Raw genomic sequence first — 20,481 nt, 5'->3', positions numbered from 1 at the left:
CCTAAATAAAACACAATGACTTGGTTTTTCCAGCCAGAGTCAAATACTGGGGATTAGCGGGGGAGGAGCATTTCTGGAAAAAAGGGCCAGAAGGGTCGATCTTTTTCAGTATGGACACTTCACTGCAATACAAGAAACACTTAGGGAACAAGTGCAAACCTTGGTACTTGTCTTTCACGTTTTATTCGCTCCCTCATGCACTCACAGATCAGTGCCAGTCTTCACTGCACCTTGCTTTCATGGTGTCTGTTCAAGACGAGAGGCGGTTCCTTTAAAGCCCTGGAAAGGGTCTCTGAGGCGAGGCCACGCCCCGTTACGTATCCCGAAGGGGCGGGGCCGGGGTCTTTTGGCTTCCGTCACGTCCGGTTCTCTGTCAGTAGCGAGCTAGCGAGCACAGGGCTGTTCGAGAGCAGGAGCGGAGCGTGAGTACGCGGGACTCCGTCCCGCCCCTCGAACCCCCCTACCCTGCGGACCCCCTCACCCTCCGAACTGGGCCACGAGCCGTCCGGGGCCCTCCACTCTTCTCGTCGGTGGCGGCCTCGGGAAATGGCGGCGCTGCCTGACCTGCCCTTTCCCAGCCTCAGCTTCCATGGACCCCCTCCCCCGTCTCCGACCCCCCCCCGCGTCTCCGACCTTGCGCCCCTTGTGCTGCAGTCCCCTCCGTGCCGGAAGCTGACCCCCAGGAACGGTCCTGGGGGGGCGGGCGCGATGGCCCGGGGCTTCGGGGCGCGGCCGGGCTCGAGGAGCCTCGGGGAGGGGGCCGGGGCGCCCCCAGGACAATGCTGCGGCGGCTCGGGTCCAGCTCGGTCCTGGGGGGGGTGCCGTGCTGGGCCTGCTCCTTCCCAAGGCCTCCCCGGGGCCCCGCCCCTGCCTCTGGGGTCGGGGGCGCTCTGGGGGAGGGAGTGGGTCCCGTAGGAGGAGGGCTGGGGTGGGTGGCCGACGAGGGCTGGGGAGGTGGCGGAGGGGCTGAGGGTGGAGGCCGGCTGGTTTGCTGGGGGCAGCGAATGCCTCGAGAGAAGAAAATGGCGCTTGGTGCAAGTCCCTCCTCTTCCCGCACGGTCTCCTCCGCACTTCGCCACCTCCCACCTCCCACGCCCCCTCCGACCGGCCTGTCCGCCCCCCCACCAAGCCCCAGCCGTTTCCAGCCCCGGGTTCCAGGGGGCTTCCTGGAGCCGCGCGACCCCCTTCCCGGGACTGGGTGTGCTTATCATCCTTGGGTTATACCGAATTCATGTGCCATTTAGTTCTGGTTTATTTTCACCTCGTCTATTTTAATCTTTCTCCACGCCAACCAAGACCAAAGATTTCGTTTTTTTTTTAAGTTGCGTTTTGTTTATATTCTATACTAGTGATTTTAGTATCATTTGCCTGAATTACGAGCCTGCCCCTTTTTTTTGGAACAGTAAAGGCTCAGTAAGTAAATATAAATACTTATTTTGTCATAAGTTTTAAGAGGCAGGCTTTAGTTACCATTACCATTACCTTGTTTTCTTGTTAATGGACTTATTTGGGTTAAAAAGCAGGGTGTTTTTCTTTGAAATGATCCTAGGCCCCCAGGCAGTTTTTAACAGATGGTGTAGTTATGCTAGACCGGTTCAAAGTGAAAAATAGTTTAATTTAATTAGCTTTAAAAAAAGTTTTTTTTTTGTGTGGCATTTTTAGCAACTGGCATACAAAACAATTGATTTGGAATTAAGGTTGTAAAAAGGAACAGTAACAGGAATAATGTATAAAACGTATTTATGAGCGTTGCTGCTCCCCTCCGAATTTACTCTTATGAAGAAATTACCAGCTAAAATCAATGTGGTTGGGTTGGGTATGGTTTGAGCTTTTCAAATTTAGTGGCTAGGATTGGGATGGCCCACTTCTTTTACCTTGACCTCCAATTGTGGAACACAGCAGATGTCACTGCTAATACATGTTCAGTCTAGAGTGCTAGATTATTTATAACTTTTTAAAGGAGAAAATGAAGTCTGTTTTTCTTCTTTATTCAAACATTTACAGACTGTGTTGTGTATATTGAGCCCTTTAGGGCACACAAAAATTGTAACAGTCTCTTCAGAGAGGGAGGTGGAGAGAGCGAAGGATACTTTGATAAGTGTTTTACCACCTGATACTGTAAGTGCTTTGAAAATAGGTACAGGGTGCCTTGGAATTCTCTGAAATTAGGGATTTAGGCTTTAGAAACAAAATCTCTGCAAAAATAGATGCACAAGGCTCCCTGTCTTGCTGCACTCAGACACTCAGTAAACATTTACTTGTAAGGAAGGCACTGGGCTATGTACCTCCATCTGGGGGAGCTGAGGAACTGGGATCTTAGTAGGAGTCTGAGGAAAGGTTTTTCCTCTTACACAAACAGATTCTTCAAATTTTGGTATGTTCCAGAGTAGAAAAGTAGTGTAAAAAATGTAACGAATTATGAATTACACATAAGTTTGTGAACTCTGAATTAGTATTGGTTATTTGGTGGCATGGTCAAAAGCCAAAGAAATTTAAGAACATATACAGCCTAGCCGGTGTGGCTCAGTGGTTGAACATTGACCCATGCACAAAGAGGTAACTGATTTGATTCCTGGTCAGGGCACATGCCCAGATTGTGTGCCCGATTCCCAGTGGGAGACATGCAGGACAGGAGACAGCCAATCAATGTTCTCTCTCATCGATATTTCTATTTTTCTCTCCCTCTCTATCTAAAGTCAATAAAGAAAAAAACATTAAAAAACAAGAACATATACGAAATATGAAAAATAGTATTATGATGGCAAATTAATTATATATCAACATCTGTATAGTGCAACTATTCCTGTGTTTTGTGACTGTTGTGGTTATTTCCTCCAATGAATACTTTTTTGTTAGGTTTCATCAGTGAGAAGTGTAAAGCAGTACTGAGGAATTATTCATATTTCTCCCTGGCTTTGACAGTGATTGCTGTCAGCTGCTGCTTGTGTATCCTCATAAAACATCTAACCCCACTAAAATGAAGTATGAAAAGATCCAGTGGGCCCTGGCCGGTTCTGCTCAGTGGCTAGAGTGTCGGCCCACATACCAGAGAGTCCCGGGTTCAGTTCCTGAAAAGGGCACATACTTCATTTGCAGCTTGTCCTTGGCTTCAGTTGGGGTCATGTGGGTGGCAGCCAGTCGATGTGTCTCTCTCACACCAGTGTTTCTCTCTTGCTCCCTCTCTCCCTCCTGCTCTTATCTGAAGATAAATGCAAAAATGTCCTTGGGTGATGATAAAAAAAAAAAAAAAGAAAGACCCACTGGCTTTGAGAAAGGGGTGTAAGAGTATAGATGTATGACACTTGCTCCTTGCTTGGTTCAGAACAGTTTATTATGCATGTTATTTTCAACTTGGAAGAGCATAGATTAGAGTATAACTTCTAGTATGGTGCTCAGTATAACAACATCAGTACCACAGAATGGTAGAATGAACCATGGAACTTCCAAAATTTTTGATTGGGGGAGAGTTAAATTGAATGTAATAGAGCAATTTGTAAATTATTTACCTAATATATTTTTCTTTCAGAATGCCTAAATCAAAGGAACTTGTTTCTTCAAGCTCTTCTGGCAGTGATTCTGACAGTGAAGTTGACAAAAAGGTGACTATCACTGCACCAGGTCATTTCTGTGATACTTATTAATTCAACAATATTGCCCTATTACTGCACCAGGTCATTTCTGTGATACTTATTAATTCAACAATATTGCCCTATTACTGCACCAGGTCATTTCTGTGATACTTAATTCAGCAATGTTGCCTGTATGCAGTTCTAAAGGGGACAGCAAGGCATGTCAGGATCTTAAAATGAGAAGCCTGGATGGGTGTTTCTGAAAGTGTGGATGGCTCCTGGACCACTTCATTTCTCTGAAATGCCTAGAGTGCTGCTTCATGCACACCTAGCCCCCGAATCAGATGCCAGCCAGCCTTCAGGCTAACTTCTGCTGAGGAACCCTAAAGCTACAGAACCACTGCTATAGACCCTAGAGGAATAATGTTAGAATTAGGCCGTAGTCACTAATTACTTAGAAATCTGCTTTATAACTGTTGTATGAAGTAGTTGATCCAAATGATCTGAACTCCTTGAATGATTTATCAATTTTGACAGCCTTCTCAGTCACTGGTGTTTATCCGGCTCACAAGTATTACTCAAAGTGTAGGCTTGGTACATTTTAAGTTAGAATATTATTTACTCTGGTTCCCTCCTTTTACTTAAATCAACACCCAGCAAAGCTGATTTGAAATTACTCATTTAGACAGAATAGGCTTTTTCTGCATTAGATGACAACTGCACTGTAAGTGGTGTATAATTCCCCTTGACTCAGCGCCTCACACTGTAGTCAGGGCTTCTTTCCACGCAGACCTGTCCTTTATTTCTTAGATGCTTACATAGTTGTATCTCTGAGCTTACTTAGTTAACAGTGTTCATTAAAAGGGAGAGATTGAGGGAGAATCTTGAAGATGGACTTTTATGGAGAAATAGAGAACATAATATCATTTGGAAGATTGAAACAGGCTTCAAAGAAAATACATACACTGTAGGAGAAAATCTCTCTTAATTTTTTAATTGCACCTAGTGTAGCATTTGAATAAGTTCATGTAACACATTTTTATTGAGTTTTTCTTTGCTAGGCCTGTACCAGGCCACAGGAAATATCTAGACAGACCCTGATGTAAATAACTGCTTTTGCTTATTGAGCTGAGTTAATTTTTGCTGTTTGTCTCAAATAGTACTATTAATCCTGTAAAACTTACATTAAATACATCCATTTTTTGTTTATATACAATTATATTTTATCTAGCTTTGTTTAATTTAGTAAAACATTAAACTGTACTAGCTTAGGCTTTCCACTAAGGAACATGACTGCCCTCTACTGTTTGAGTTGGGAACTCTACTGGTTGTCATGGGCTGTTTGCTCATTTTGAGAACAAAGCTATATAAAAAGCTTTTGCAATAAAACATTGCTGTCTATCTTCAGTTATTTATTTTTTTTGTGAAGAGGAAGTTCTTGAGTTATTGTCTTGTAGTGTTCAGTATAAAATAGGTTTCTTAGCTTTGCCTACTCATGAATTCCCTAAGCCAGTTTAAGTCTCTTTTGTAATAAGCAGAACATAAATAGATAATTATATCCTAGAAATGGAATAAATTGGTTGTATTCATCCTAATTAGCATTTCCCCCTTTGTAACTTTAGTAGACTTGTGGTTTCCAAAAGTTTATTCAAAAGCAGCAGTCCCTCATCTTTTGTTGTTGTTCCCAAAGAAAGCTTATGTGGGATCATGGTATACAAAATAACTTTCTTTGGTTAATACCACTCTAATGCTTTTTTTGGGCTTCTGGGAACAGTTTGAAAACACTATTACATACCAGTGCTAGGTTAGTTTCAAAGTTTCATCAGGTGAAACTTGGCTAATTTATATTTCTGATTTTTTACTTAATGAATAAATGTAGTTTTTTGATCCTTTAAGTCTTAAAAAGTTTTGGAATCTTTTGAACCTGTCTATGTAAGAAATGTCCAAACTTGTAGAGAATTTTTATAAGAGTTTATTTGAGCCAAACTGATAACATTGTCGGGAAGCAAGATCTCAAATGCCTGGAGGAGTTTTGCAGGTTTTTTTTTTTTTTTTTTTTTTACATTTGAAATTCCAAAGGAAACAAGGAAGATTACATGGAAAATAAGGCAGCGATTGGATTACAGGATAGTCAGTGAGACCATGTGTTCTCTTGAGGATGATTAAGCTTGTCAGGGCATTTCAAAGGTGTGTTAACCTAGATGCACAGAAACAATGTACAGGGCTTAATGCAAAGATAAACCTTACACTAAAGCCTTATATGCCTGGGCTGTGACTACCTACCATGACCTGCTCAGTTAGGAATTTATGATCACATTACCCTGTGAGGTTGCTTTTGGTCACTGAACTTGTACATATCCCCTTTTTTTGTTCATAAACCTGAGACATGTTTTATTCTTAAGTGTGTCAGTTTTAACCACATATATGTTTTTGTTTCAAGTTAAAGAGGAAAAAGCAAGTTACTTCAGAAAAAGCTGTAAAGAAGCAAAAGACTGGTGAAACTTCAAGAGCCCTGTCATCTTCCAAGCAGAGCAGCAGCAGCAGAGATGATAATATGTTTCAGGTAAAGTTGGTTATTTTCTTAGATCCAGAGGATTTTTTTATCTGGCTTGATCTGAAGACTGATACAAGTGCCTTAATCTAATAATGTTTAATCTTTTATATATATTAGAGTCCTCTCGACTAAGGATATTCATTGAAATATAACAACAAGTTAGTAGGTACGGAAATATATGATGCTGGATTTTTTTATAACGAGTTTAATTTGAGCCAAATTGACAACATACCCAGGAGCAAGATCTCAAATGCTCCCTATGTGATGTTAAAATCTAGAAATCTGTAGTTTTGCTATATTTAAAATAATGTGAATTTAAAAACTAGAAGTCCTAAAGAAGAGATTGAGAAATGAGCATTAGAAAGTAGTTTGGAGGAGGCAGGTCTAGTATTGGGCTGTGAAATATGGATAAGATGTTATTGAAGAGGAAGCAGCACCCTGGCCAGTTTGGCTCAGCGGTTAGAGCGTCGGCCTGCGGTCCGGAGAGACTCGGGTTTGGTTCCCGCTAAGGGCACGTACTTCGGTTGCAGTTTGTCCCCGGCCCTGGTTGGTTGTGCGGGTGGCAGCCACTCGATGTGTCCCTTCACGTCGTTGTTTCTCTCTCTCTCTCTCCCTCCCACTCTATCTGTACAAAAAATGGAAAAATATCCTCGGGTGAGGATAAAAAAAAAAAAAAAAAAGAGGAAGCAGCAATATGATCTGCCTAGTTTTAGCTTGATAACAGAAACGGTGAGTGGGTTTGCTAAAGTAGGCTCTCTGTTTATATATAGTGGGGAAGGGAAGTTCATTAGAGGGATTTGATGAGATCATTTGGAGAGGAATAGTGGACCTTCTTTGGTGCCTTACCTTGTTTTAGGGAGACTTGTTATTGACATTATTGTACAGGAAGGATTTGTGGGGAGAAGCAACAGGGATAAATGAATGCAGGTGAGATCTCTTGGGTAATTGTAGGCCTTAATCTGTATGTGAGGTGATAGGAGATTAGATCATTTTTCCGAAGAAGAAATAGTGATGCTTATAAATTACTGATGAGGAAAGATGGATTAGAGGAATGAAATAATGAAAACTGGTTTTATATTTGAGAGACCATAGAAATGCAGGTTTAATGAGTAGAAATGAGGAAAAAGAATTAGTTTTAATGGCAAAGGTGGTTAAGTTTGGCGTCTCGGACCTGACTGTAAATGGGATAAAATAAGAAGAGTGTCTCCTGTGGTACCTGGAGGGCTTGGCTAGGAAATGTTCACATGGAGTCATCAGCATGGTGACTGAAGTGAGCATAAATCAGAGGGAGAAGAGGAGGTGACTAAGGACGTGTTTTGGTGGTTGATGTTTTAGGAAGGAAAGAAAAGGGGTGTAGTAGGCCAGAAAAGGTGAAGGAAAATGGAAGAGGACAGTAATAGGAGCAGGAGTAGGATAAGTGTTTTAAGAAGGAGGCCTAAGTATATTTGTTGGACAGAATGAGAGTACAAACGTTTAAAAAAAAATCTGTTTCCATTAATGTTTTTCAGATTGGGAAGGAGGGGCGGGGGGAGAGGAGAGGGAGAGAACGTGAGAGAGATACATCGATTGGTTGTCCCCCATATTACTCTGACTGGGGCCAGGGATCGAACCCACAACCGAGGTACGTGCCCTTAACTGGGAATTGAACCCATGACTATTAGGTCCACGGGCCTACGCTGTAACCGCTGAGCCAAACTGACCAGGGCAAGAGTACAAACATTTGACGAGAAAGGTTAGTGCATGCGCGCGCACACGTGCGCGCGCACACACACACACACACACACACACACACAATGCATATCTGTCTGTCTGTCTATATATAAACATACATACATACTTAATGAAAGGTTTTTTTTTATCCTCACCCGAGGACATTTTTCGATATTTTGTTCAGATAGAGTGGGAGAGAGAGAGAGAGAGAGAGAGAGAGAGAAACATTGACGTGAAAGGGACACATGGAGTGGTCGCCACCCACACGACCCAACCAGGGCTGGGGACAAACTGCAACTGAGGTACGTGCCCCTAGCGGGAACCGAACCCGGGTCTCTCCAGACCGCAGGCCGATGCTCTAACCGCTGAGCCAAACCAGCCAGGGCTTAATGAGTCTTGAAAGAGTGCCAGGATTAAGGTGGGAATGGAAATAGGAGTTCGCTATTTTTGCTTGCTTTTGCCTTGTTATATGTCTAGATAAAGAATAAAGACACATGATGACTATACTTAATAACACTGTATTGAATACTGGAAATATGCTAAGATTTCAGGTGTACTGATCACACACCAAAATTGATAACACTGCGAGGAGGTGATATGTTAATTATTTGACTGTATTCATTTCACTGTGTAATTATTTCACTATGGATATGTATATCAAATCCTGTTTTGTACTTCAAATATGTACAATTTTTATTTGAAGATACATAAAAAAAAGAAAATAGACAAAATGTAGATGAATTATTTAGTTATGGGTTTAGTTTTCTGACTTCTGGATACGTTAGAGGAAGTAGGAGCAGACTAGGTGAATTTGATAGAGCATATTAGTTGCTATTTGTATGTAAGAATTACGAAAGGACCTCATTTCTGTAAGTGGATAAAAAGTTGAATGCTTGCCCTGGCCTGTTTGGCTCAGCGGTTAGAGCGTCCGCCTGCGGTCCGGAGAGACCCGGGTTCGGTTCCCGCTAAGGGCATGTACCTTGGTTGCAGTTTGTCCCCGGCCCTGGTTGGTCGTGCGGGTGGCAGCCACTCGATGTGTCCCTTTCACATCAATGTTTCCCTCTCTCTCTCTCTCTCTCTCTCTTCCTATCTCTCCCTCCCACTCTATCTGTACATAAAATGGAAAAACGTCCTCGGGTGAGGATAAAAAAAAAAAAAAAAAGTTGAATACTTACTGTATTTCATTCAGACCTTGCTAACGTTCAGGACATGCACTGATGAACCAAATAGATGTGGTCTTTGTTTGCATTGGATTTATGGTGATAAAAATTATATAGATAAACATACATATACTTAGAATTGTGGGCTGAGAAGTAAAAGAGCGGACTATTATGAGAAGGTACTCTGGGTGTCTTCTGAGGAAGTGTCATCTGACACTTAAGACAAAGGAAGAGTTAGTCATGTGAAGTGTATGGGAAAGGGAATAATTTTCAAAATAGAGGAAATTGTGCAAGTACCTTGAAATGGAAAAGAACTTGGATTGTGTAGGACTTATAAAGCTCTTGTGGCTGGAGCCTTGAAAGTGTGGTTGAGATGTAGACAGGAGATCTAGTCGGTAAGGAAGGCGAAGGGCCAGATTTTGCAGGGCTTTCCTGTTGGAAGGCCATTGTTACGAGTTTGAGTTTTATTCTAAGTGCGGTGGGAAGCTATCTTAAGGGTCAGAATGAAATGTACAATCTGGAAAGTATTTCCTTTCATAGACTTTCCTCCTCTGTAGAATGAAGGATTAACTATTTTACCTTAATGTTTGCAGTACAGGTAAAAACTTTCAGGTATTTGGGTAACTAGCTGGGCTTTTCTCTGATTAATTCTGTTCACCATATGCCTACCTTTACCTGTATGGTAATAGAGTATCTATGGCCTATTAATGGATTTTATTTTGCCATTGAACCCCTAATTTTATATGTAAAGAAACCAGAACCCACATTTAGAGTTTTTATTTTAATAGAGCAGATTTGGGAAAACCAGATCTATTTTTAGGAGGTGGTTATCTCACCAAAAATGGGTTCAATTCAATTTGGAAATCTTCCATGCCTGTTAAAGCTATTAGACTCCTCACCTTTTTGAAAATGCCTCTCGGAGGAGCATAGGCCTTATTTTTAAAGTTACTTTTCACAGACCTACTAGCGTAGGCCCTCAGAGAGAAATTTTAATTTCGTTGCCATTTATAGCTTTTTCCTTGAAATGGTATTTTGGCCACAGAAAAGTATTTTGGTGGTAATACTGAATTTTAATTGGCTTAAGAGTACATTGGAATACATTAATTATATGCTATAAAATATCTTTGTTAGTAGTAATGGTTTGATAATTTTGTTAGAAAGACAGATAAAGGATGGGGTTTTTGGAAGGAAAATTCATTACTCTCCATGTTTTATAAAGTAGCTTTTTTTTTTTTTTTAAATAGGGCAATATATTTTATATTTACCAAAGAAGTACATTGAAGACAGCCCCCAAAGAGTGGAATTTCAGACATTGCTAGAATGTCTGGACCCAGCTTATCAGATATACTTTGCCAGAAACAAATAGATCTAAAATCTGAATTAAAATTATTTGGGTATTGGTTAGTAACAGTATGACAAGTGTTTTTTTTGTTTTTGTTTTTTATTTAACTTGAATATCCATCTTGAGAATAGAACTAGATGAAATAAACTTATTTTCTGGTAAAGCAATGTACATCATACATAAGCAATTCTTAATGTAATATTTGAAGAGACTTGTACCCAAGGAAGGTCACTGCACTACAGTAATCTTTTTTAAAAAAAAATATTTTTATTGCCCTGGCCAGTTTGGCTCAGTGGTTAGAGCATCGGCCTGTGGTCCAGAGAGACCCAGGTTCGGTTCCCGCTAAGGGCACAACGTACCTCGGTTGCAGTTTGTCCCCAGCCCTGGTTGGGTTGTGTGGGTGGCAACCACTCTATGTGTCCCTTTCACATCGATGTTTCTCTCTCTCTCTTCCTCGCTCTCCCTCCCACTCTATCTGAACAAAAAATGGAAAAAATGCCCTTGGGTGAGGATAAAAAAAAATTTATTTTTATTAATTTGTTTTTGTTACAGATGTTTGTTTTCTCCCATTGACCCCCTCCTCCCAACCCTTCCCCCCATCCCCAGCATTGTTGTCTATGTCCATTGGTTACGCATACAGTCACTGCACTAATCTTTTAAATTCTATAATGATTTGGGCAGAATTTGGGCTAGAGAGGAAATACTACTAGATGCTTGTCTTTGTCTGGTTCCTTCAGCTCTGAATTTTAAGAACTTGGTTCCCTAGGGATATAACCTGCCTGAGATAGGACTTACAGTTGATACTGAAGATGGTCTGGGGAACTATCTTGTAATTAGTTAGGATCTTAAGGGTCAGAATGGTTGAGACAGGGGACTGTGATCCAAATTTTTCCTCAAAGGTAGGCATGAGGGTTAGTAATACCTTAGTTGATTTGATGATTTAAGGATAAACCTGATACTTCTAAATTATGCCACTATCCTGTCAATTGTTCTTTTCTTTTTATCCTCACCCGAGGACATTTTTCGATATTTTGTTCAGATAGAGTGAGAGGGGGAGAGAGAGAAACATTGACATGAAAGGGACACATCGAGTGGCTGCCACCCGCACGACCAACCAGGGCTGGGGGCAAACTGCAACCGAGGTACATGTCCTTAGTGGGAACTGAACCCGGGTCTCTCTGGACCGTAGGCCAACGCTCTAACCACTGTGCAAAACTGGCCAGGGCCTGTCAAGTGTTCTTAATCTGCGGGGGTAGTGTGGGGTGGGCGTTTCATGAATATATTTTAGAGAGTCTGTGGAATTATTTTTTTGTTGAACTTTTTTTTTGTATCTGAAGGAATTATTTATACCATTGTCACATCCCCAAAGGGGATAAGGAATAAAAAAATTAAAGAATCACTGTTTTTTATGATGTACATGGTAATTTTTCCTGTTAACCTTCAAATTATATGCATGAAAATTATATGAGTTCTGTCATTTGATTCTGTTATTTGCTCTTTTTTTTTTTTTTTAATCCTCACCCGAGGATATTTTTCCATTTTTTGTACAGACAGAGTGGGAGGGAGAGAGAGGAAGGGAGAGAGAGAGAGAGAAACATCGACGTGAAGGAACACATCGAGTGGCTGCCACCCGCACGACCAACCAGGGCCGGGGACAAACTGCAACCAAATTACGTGCCCTTAGCGGGAACCGAACCCGGGTCTCTCCGGACCGCAGGCCGACGCTTTAACCGCTGAGCCAAACTGGCCAGGGCTTATTTGCTCTTATTACTTGTGATTGTAGTGATCTTTACTACATTATTGTAGTGATCACTACTACTACATTATTTTTCTGTTGTTTGTGTGTGTGTGTGTGTGTGTGTGTGTGTGAAGAATTTCTTAGCTTTATTTAAATTTCTCCTCAAAGGAGAGGAGGTGACTGTTGGGCAAGTTCCTTTCTTTTTAAATAAAATATGTTGAGATTTTATATATATCTATATCTGTAGATATATAGATATAGATATATATGTAGATCCACACACACACATAAAATAAAATGCACACACAAAGTATAATTTGTGATGAGCTGTGATAAATATACACATTCTTGTAGACAGGCCATTTCCATCATCCCAGAAAGTTCTCTCTTGGCCTTCCTTTAGAGTCACCCCCACAAAGATTCTGGGGCAGGGGGTTGACTCTAAGGGGAGGCTGAGAGTTATTTCGCCTGTTCTAGAACCTCATATAAATGGAATCATACAGTCTATTGTTTTGTGTCTGACCTCTTTTGCTCAGCATAATATTTTCTAGTATCAGTAGTTTGTTCCTTTTTATTGTGGGGTGGTATTCCATTGTATGATTATACTACAGTTGGTTTATCCTTACACTTTGGATGGACATTTCGGTTCTTTCTCGAGTGGGGGTATTAGGAACTAAGCTGCTAAGAATACTCTTGTACAAGTCTTTTTGCGGATATTTTTCCCTTTTGGGTAAAGAACAGATGCATTTCCTGGACCATAAGCTAAGTATATGTTTAAGTTTATAAGAAACTGTCAAACTTTTCCATACTAGCTGTACCATTTTACACGCCCATTAGCAATGTATGAGATTCCACTTGCTCCACATCCTCACTGGGTATTGTCAGTCTTTTAAAATTTATCCAGTTAATGGATGTGTAGTGGTGGTGGCTTATTGTAATCTTAATTTAAGACTGGTAAAATGCCATGAATACACTTATAACTTGCTTGTCTCTCTTTAAAAAATAGGTTTATTTTATTTTATTTTTTCTTATCCTCACCCGAGGACATTTTTTGTTCAGACAGAGTGGGAGGGGGAGAGAGGAAGAGTGAGAGAGAGAGAAACATTGACGTGAAAGGGACACATCGAGTGGCTGCCACCCGCATGACCAACAAGGGCCGGGGACAAACCGCAACCGAGGTACATGCCCTTAGCGGGAACTGAACCCGGGCCTCTCTGGACCGCAGGCCGATGCTCTAACCGCTGAGCCAAACCGGCCAGGGCAGTTTACTTTTTCTAGGGAGGTTTTAAAGTTTTAACCCTTTTTCAGGTTTCATATTTCTCAGGAATATGAGTCTTGGAGAAGACAAACAATAGTAGTAGTATTTTTCTGCTTGTTTTTTTTTGTTGTTGTTCTTGGTCTAAGAACCCATATAGGCTTCAGATTTTTCTTCCTGGTTTTTCAAGTCCTCTTCATTATGGCTCAATAAATCAGTTCACTCTGTCCTTGAATATCAGTATTGTCTTTCTGCTTTCTCTCTTCTGCGTCTTTTTTCAAGGTCAAATCCCACCACTTAAAGTCTCTTCTACTTGCTTAAAGCCCACACTGACTCTTACTTGACTTATTTAATCAAAGTTATTTCAGTAGGTTTTCAGTATATTTTAATTTTATCTACCAACAAACTCTTGGGCTTATTGTAAAACCCAAAATGAAAATGTTTAGTTCGGTGCTGTAGCTGCCTAAGATACTTAAAATTTTTTTAAAATATGAAATCAATATTGTAAGTCACTATTGACAGTTTTACTGTGATAGTTATTTTGGTCTTATTCAACTCATCCATTAAAACAGTTTACCGGGAACTCGGTATGATAGGCATTAGGGGATATGAAGAAAACTGAGTAAAAAATAAGCCATAAGTCAATCGCTATTGACTTTAGAGTAGGCAGTGGGAATTTAATTGGTAGAAATGACAGTTCTCTCCTTTCCAAGTTTAGCACTAAAGGGAAGAAGGAAGCATGGAGAAAGTTCTAAAATGCAGGTTAGGGAAAATGCTTTATAGAAAGAATAGATGCATGTTTGCAAATGGTGGATAAGAAACTCCTGGAAAGGGAAAGAATGCATGTGTAAGAAATGGGATATGAAAAGTAAAGTTCAGAATTGATGATGATGTGGATAAATACAAGGAAGAGAGATTTGAAGGCCGTTACTCATTCCTAATGGACTTGATTTTTTTCCATAAAGCATGGGGCACACTGTAAGTAGAGGACACACCAGTAGGACAAGAAACTTATTTGAGAATGGAAAACTAAAGGAAAATGAATTAGACCAAATTGAGACAAGAAACAGCAGTGTAAGGGGATCGAGGCAAGACGGAAGTCATAAATGTGTACTTGTGTCATCAGCACAACTATGACCGAAGTATAGCAATGCTTGGTATCCCAGTAAAAGAGAGTGTTTAATAATTAAAGGACCCGGGTTGGTAGGGAAAGGAACATAGTCAAACCCAGAACTTTTACATGATGATGTGTTTTAAGCAAAAACATAGCTACTTTTAAGTCAGTAAGATTGAAGAATAGGTTTAGAATGAATAAGAGAAGTATTAGAGGTTTTGATGAGAAAGTGATTTCGTAGTTTAAGTGCTAGACAATATATTACAGTAGTATAAGACTTCCTGAAAGCGTTTACAGGTACTTTGTTGAGTAAAGAGTTTCCATTCCTGTGGAATTTGTCATTTGTGTTAAAGAGCAGTTTAAGGTTTTGAAAAGCAGTTTTCTGTGGATGGTTTTAAGTTCTCAATTTGAGACCGAGTAAAGTGTATTAAAGATGTTATTTGAAATGAATGACTAAAGGGAAGAGCTTTCTCATTATTGACTCTGGATTCTTATATTCAGAATGGTTGCTAAAGCAGTGTAGCTAGGTTGAATCTATGGTTTCCTACGGTTGTAGTTTTTACTGAAAGATTTTGCTTTCTTAGGATTTTTAAAAAAATATTTTTTCTTTATTGATTTTTAGAGGAAGGTAGAGGGAGAGACAGAAACATCGATGAGAGAGAACATCGATTGGCTGCCTCCTGCATGCTCCCCACTGGGGAGTGGGCCCACAACCTGGGCATGTGCCCTGACTGGGAATCGAACTGGTGTATGGGTCCGATGCTCAACCACGGAGTCACACAAGCCGGGCCTTTCTAATGATTTTTATTGTGGTAAAAGACACAACATAAAATTTACCATCTTTATTAGCCATATGTTCACATTACTATGAAACAGATCTCCAGAACTTTTTCATCTTGCAAAGCTGTTACACAGTTACACATAACAACTCCCCTTTTCGCCTTTTCCCCAGCCCCTAGTAACCACCAGTCTGTATTCTGTCTCTGAATCTGACTGCTCTAAGCACCTTATAAGTGGAATCATACAATCTAGATCTTTTGGTGACTGTCTTATTTCACTTAGAATGATGGCCTCAGCCTCATCCATGTTGTAGCATGTGACAGGCTGAATAATATCCCATTGTCTGTATGTACCACATTTTGTTTATTCATTTATCAAAAGATGGACATTTGGGTGCTCCATCTCTTGGTTATTGTGAGTAATTTTGCTATGAATATGGGTGTGCAAATATCTCTTGAAAATTTTGCTCTTATTTTTTGTAGCTACATACGCAGAAGTGGGGCTGCTGGATTATTGCTGGATCAGATGTTCTATTTTTGAGGAACCTCCATACTGTTTTCCATAGTGGTCGCACTATTTTGCTAATGATTCTTTTAATGTAAAATAATCGGAAATGTGGATATGCTTGTTTAGTTCCATCTTTTTAGAAAATTTTCTTTTAAATAGTGACATTTCCTTTGGTTGCAGTTTTGATATTGACAGTAGTAGTTTTTTTGTGTTTAAAAGTATAGTGAGTATGCAATAAGTTGTGAATATAAATATGGACTATAGAAATGAATACTTTTTTACACTTTGTTTCTTTTGCAGATTGGGAAAATGAGGTACGTCAGCGTTCGGGACTTTAAAGGAAAAGTCCTAATCGATATTAGAGAATATTGGATGGATCCAGAAGGTGAAATGAAACCAGGAAGAAAAGGTGAGATTTAATTTCCTGAACTTGGTTCTAATATTGGGACTAAATTAAAAATTAAGTGACCGACCTTGGTTGAAATTGAAATAATGTTGGCATTGCACTGGGAAGGTCCTCATTCGGTTGATTCACTATCTTTTATAGTCTTTTTGGGTAAGACCCTTATTATATTTTTAATCCTCACCTGAGAATATGTTTCTATTGATTCCTTCAGGTTGGGGTCCTTAAGTGGGTTTTTGTCTTCCTTTTGTACTTTATCCAGCATCATAGAAGCCTACTTTATTAATTCACCAAATAGAGAACATTTGTTGCCAGCATAAATTCATATATATCTGGGTGGGTAGTTAGCTGCTTTAGGTTGGTTGATTCTTAGCTAATGAAAAAATTGCCTTCTTATTTTCTTCTATTCTTCCTGCAAATCGTTTTGAAAGGTATGACTTGTTTGCTTATGTAGTTTTTAGGTTTACTAAATATAATCTCTATGTTTTTATACCCTTTAATATTTTCTTGTTGAGCCTACTTTGTGGATTGGTCATTCCAGCTGTTCTCTTGTGACCACTGCCGGATATTTTTTCTTATTCCTGCAAGTGTTTACTGAAACAATTAAGATTAGCTTTAAAGCCCTTCCAAAGTGTTGTCCCAATACATTCTTCTCCTTCCTTTCAGCAGTTTTCTGAGAAATACATTACTTCTTTAATTCTAGTTTATTTTTCTGTATGCATGGATCAGGTATTAGACTATTGGAATTTTAAAGTACAAAGTTCTTTCTGTTCATACTTTTACATCTTAAATAGGACAGACATGTTATTAGCTAACATTTTAAGTGTTTACTTGTACCTGGTGATCCACCAAGCTTTTAATTGAGATCAGCTAATTTAATCATTCACAACAACCCTTTGAAGAATAAGTACAATTTTATTTATTAAATAATAATTTATTGATTTTTGAGAGAGAGAGAGAGACATCAGTGTGAGAGCATCAATTGGCTGTCTCCTGCATACCTCCTACCAGGGATTGAGCCTGAAACCCAGGCATGTGCCCTTGACCGGGAATCTAACTGGCAGCCTCCTGGTGCATGGATGACAGACACCCAACCTACTGAGCCACATAGGCCAGGGCTAAGTACCATTTTAATGGTGGGGAAACTGAGGCTCAGAGGTAGTGTAATTGTTTGAAGGTCATGCAGTTAGTGATAGTGAGGCTGTGATTTAAACCTTGACAACATGACTCTAGAATGTACATTCCAAGAAGTCCTGTATGGATCATATCCCCGGGATTTTCCAGAGTGAAATGAATACTTCTGGAAGAACATAGCACAAAGTCAACCAGCTTATGTATCATGCAGGATGCATTGTTAGAAGTAAAACTAGATATGAGATTGATATCAGGTAATCGTGATGAATCTGTAATTAACAAATTAAGAGATTTTGTTCTCAGTATTATACCATTGTGCTATTCAAAAATGGCAATTTTGACAAAACAGTATTTTAGTTGAAAATTTGAAAATCTTCAAGAAAGCTTAAATACATTTTCAACTTTTGATTTTTAAAACTTTGTTTTAGGTATTTCTTTAAATCCTGAGCAGTGGAGCCAGCTGAAGGAACAGATTTCTGACATTGATGATGCAGTAAGAAAACTGTAAATTCAGAGCCATATAAAACTTGTACTGTTCTAGTTGTTTTAATCTGTCTTTTTACATTGGCTTTTGTTTTTTAAACGTTGTTTTCCAAGCTATTGTATATTTGGATTGCAGAACAATTTGTAAGAATACTTTTTTTTTTTTTAAAGTTCATTATTAAAAATGTTCTGAGTGAAGCTAATTGTCAAGTTTATTAAGGGGAATTGCTTTGTGCCCACCACCTAGTGTAAAATAAAATCAAGTAATACAATCTTAACTGTTGTGGCCTTCTTTGATCAGAGTAATTGGGACTGTTTAAGGCCAAATGTTAACAGTTTATAGACCTTTTAATTTCAACTTGGCTTTTACATTCAAAAGGATTTATATTGTATTGAATTTATAAACTTGATCTGTGAAATCCATAGTTGATCTGCTTTCTTCTAAACAAATGTCTAGGCTTTGATTTTCTAACCTAGTGATACTTCACTTTCCCTTTTTTATCTTTACTTCATTTTACTTTAATAACTTGTCATGTTCAGTTTTCATTTCACTTTTTGCTCTTTTTCTTAATTATACTTATATGAAAAGTCAGTGAAACTGTTGAAATGTTAGTTATCTCAATAAGGTACTTATAACTAAAATTATATGAGAACTACAATCACTAATTCTACTGTATTCAATATTAGGAGATATAGTTTGATAAACAACATGGCTTGTTTGAAAACTCTGAGCAAGTAAGTGTATGTCATTACCTGTAGTGTTCTGTGTAGTAGTTATCTTATTGCTTAGTCTGCAGACAATAATGACTTAGGTGTCTGATTTGCTTTCACTTATTAAACATGTTTACCATAGGATGATGTCTATAAAATCAGATATTGTTAAATTAGACTAGGAATTAATAAAAATTGTGAAAGCTTATTGGCCTAATATGTTATTTTATAATATTGAGTATGCATTATATATAGCCAGAGATATCACTGAGCTCTACTGTTATAATAGGTAATGTGGTCGATTTTTATGGGAAAGAGCATAGACTTGTGTTTTTTGGCCTTTGCTTCAGTAGGATTGGTTCTTTTGCAGTTAATCTGCTGGACTTAAATGATACTAAGTTTTTTTTAGCAGGCACTCGGATAAGATTGTCATTGACTTGACAAAGCAGACACAGATTGAGGCACATGTTTCAGGGGCTTGGCAGCAATAAATAGGGCATGGTGTGCCTTAGAAGAATATATGGGAACTGACTGAAGGTAAAGAAGGCAGTGAAGATGGAGGAATTCTCTTCAAACTGAATTTTATTTTGATCATGTTGATAGGACACAATTCTAGATAGAATAGTAAAAAGAAAGGTTTAAATACATGTAAAAAATTTGTGTTGACAAATTATTTTTGATAGCTAAGATAAAATAATTGGTTACTGCCACATCAGAGAGTTGCACTAGTATACCAGTTTGATTGCTAACTACGCCTAGCACATTTTACAGAATTGTTAAGGACTTGATTTCAAACCATCTGCCAGGCCACATACAGTTTCAATTTATCTGGCAGCTATTCTGTTTTAAGTGTATTTTTTACATTTTTAGATTTTTTTTTTTAGTATTTGTGAGCAGTAACCCTAATGAATGCAAAATGGGGGAAATAAAGAAATTCTTGTCTGGTATTTTAGCTTTCATTAAATAAAAGGTACCAAAGTGTTCAGATAATGTGTTTTAAACAAACCATACTTGATTGATAACTTTCCCCTTTTTTGGAAACATGTATGTGTCCTATTAATTGGGTAGATTTGTAAAATATTCCTTATATATACAGAAAGGGTGGTTAGAACACAGATGTTGATTTTGGTGTAGAGGGGATAATGGTTGCATTTCCTAGGTTTATATGAATTTAAGGGGTGTATGCATTTTGAACCAATCTGCTAATAAAGAGAAGGTTGCTGAAATCTATTATTACCTAGGTATTTTCTAGCTGTTTAGCTTATGTTGTTAAATCTTCATATAAAGAGTGTGTCTCTGGCAGATTTGGTAAGTAGACTGCTAAGTTCATTTAAATAATGTTACTGTATATGTAGTTTATAGAAATTGTTCATCTTTTGTGTGTAGGAAAGGATGAGAAGAACTGGGGTGAAACAAGAGCCAAATTAACTTGTACTGAAAGAAAGGGTATTTTTGTTTTCTGTTTAAACTCTATCTTCTTGGTAAAATTTCTTCAGGAAGAAAGCTTGGCATTTTGGGGCAGCTGTTTTTACCATGTAATGCCAAAATACACTTAATTAACACCAGCCTTGAATGTACTCAACAGCAGGGCTTTTCTAATGGGGTTTTACTCTTTGTCTTTTAAAGTACAAGCAGCATTTGACCAGTTTCCAGTGCTCTTGGCATTTTGTTAAAAGAACAACCACTAAAAAAGAAAAACTGTATATAATTTGGTTATTCTCTTTTGTTCTGCTTCATAAATGCTTAAGAACTTCTTTTGAAGACTGTTCCTACCTCATAGCTAGTCAAGATCTTGTGATGATCAACCTATTCCACATAATATTTTTGGAAAACATACATGAAAATAAAATGTATGTACATCTTGGCCATGGCTATTTAGAGGAACAGAAAAAGAATTGAGAATTATATGTTCCTGACATGGGTATGTTAGAAGAGTACTATATAAGAGTTTGAAATATTTAAAAAGTGCTGGCTAATATTTAGTTATTTCTCTTGATAGTTTTTGCTATTCACTTTTTATG

At 38.8% G+C, this 20,481-nt stretch overlaps 1 protein-coding gene across 1 annotated transcript; it reads left to right on the top strand.

Moving 5' to 3' along the window:
• The first annotated feature begins 363 nt into the window (after nt 1–363).
• SUB1 (SUB1 regulator of transcription) lies at nt 364–18,668 on the top strand. The gene is made up of 5 exons (XM_036280561.1): nt 364–422; nt 3,527–3,599; nt 6,010–6,132; nt 16,030–16,138; nt 17,695–18,668. Exons 2-5 carry the CDS (start codon nt 3,528–3,530, stop codon nt 17,772–17,774), a joined length of 384 nt encoding a protein of 127 aa, XP_036136454.1. The 5' UTR covers nt 364–422; nt 3,527; the 3' UTR covers nt 17,775–18,668.
• Nucleotides 18,669–20,481: the final 1,813 nt, after the last annotated feature.

The sequence above is a fragment of the Molossus molossus genome, unplaced genomic scaffold (genome assembly GCF_014108415.1).
Source record: "Molossus molossus isolate mMolMol1 unplaced genomic scaffold, mMolMol1.p scaffold_m16_p_3, whole genome shotgun sequence".
Classification (NCBI taxonomy): domain Eukaryota; kingdom Metazoa; phylum Chordata; class Mammalia; order Chiroptera; family Molossidae; genus Molossus; species Molossus molossus.
Note: the sequence above shows the minus strand (reverse complement) of the source record. Positions and strands in the feature narration are given on the sequence as shown.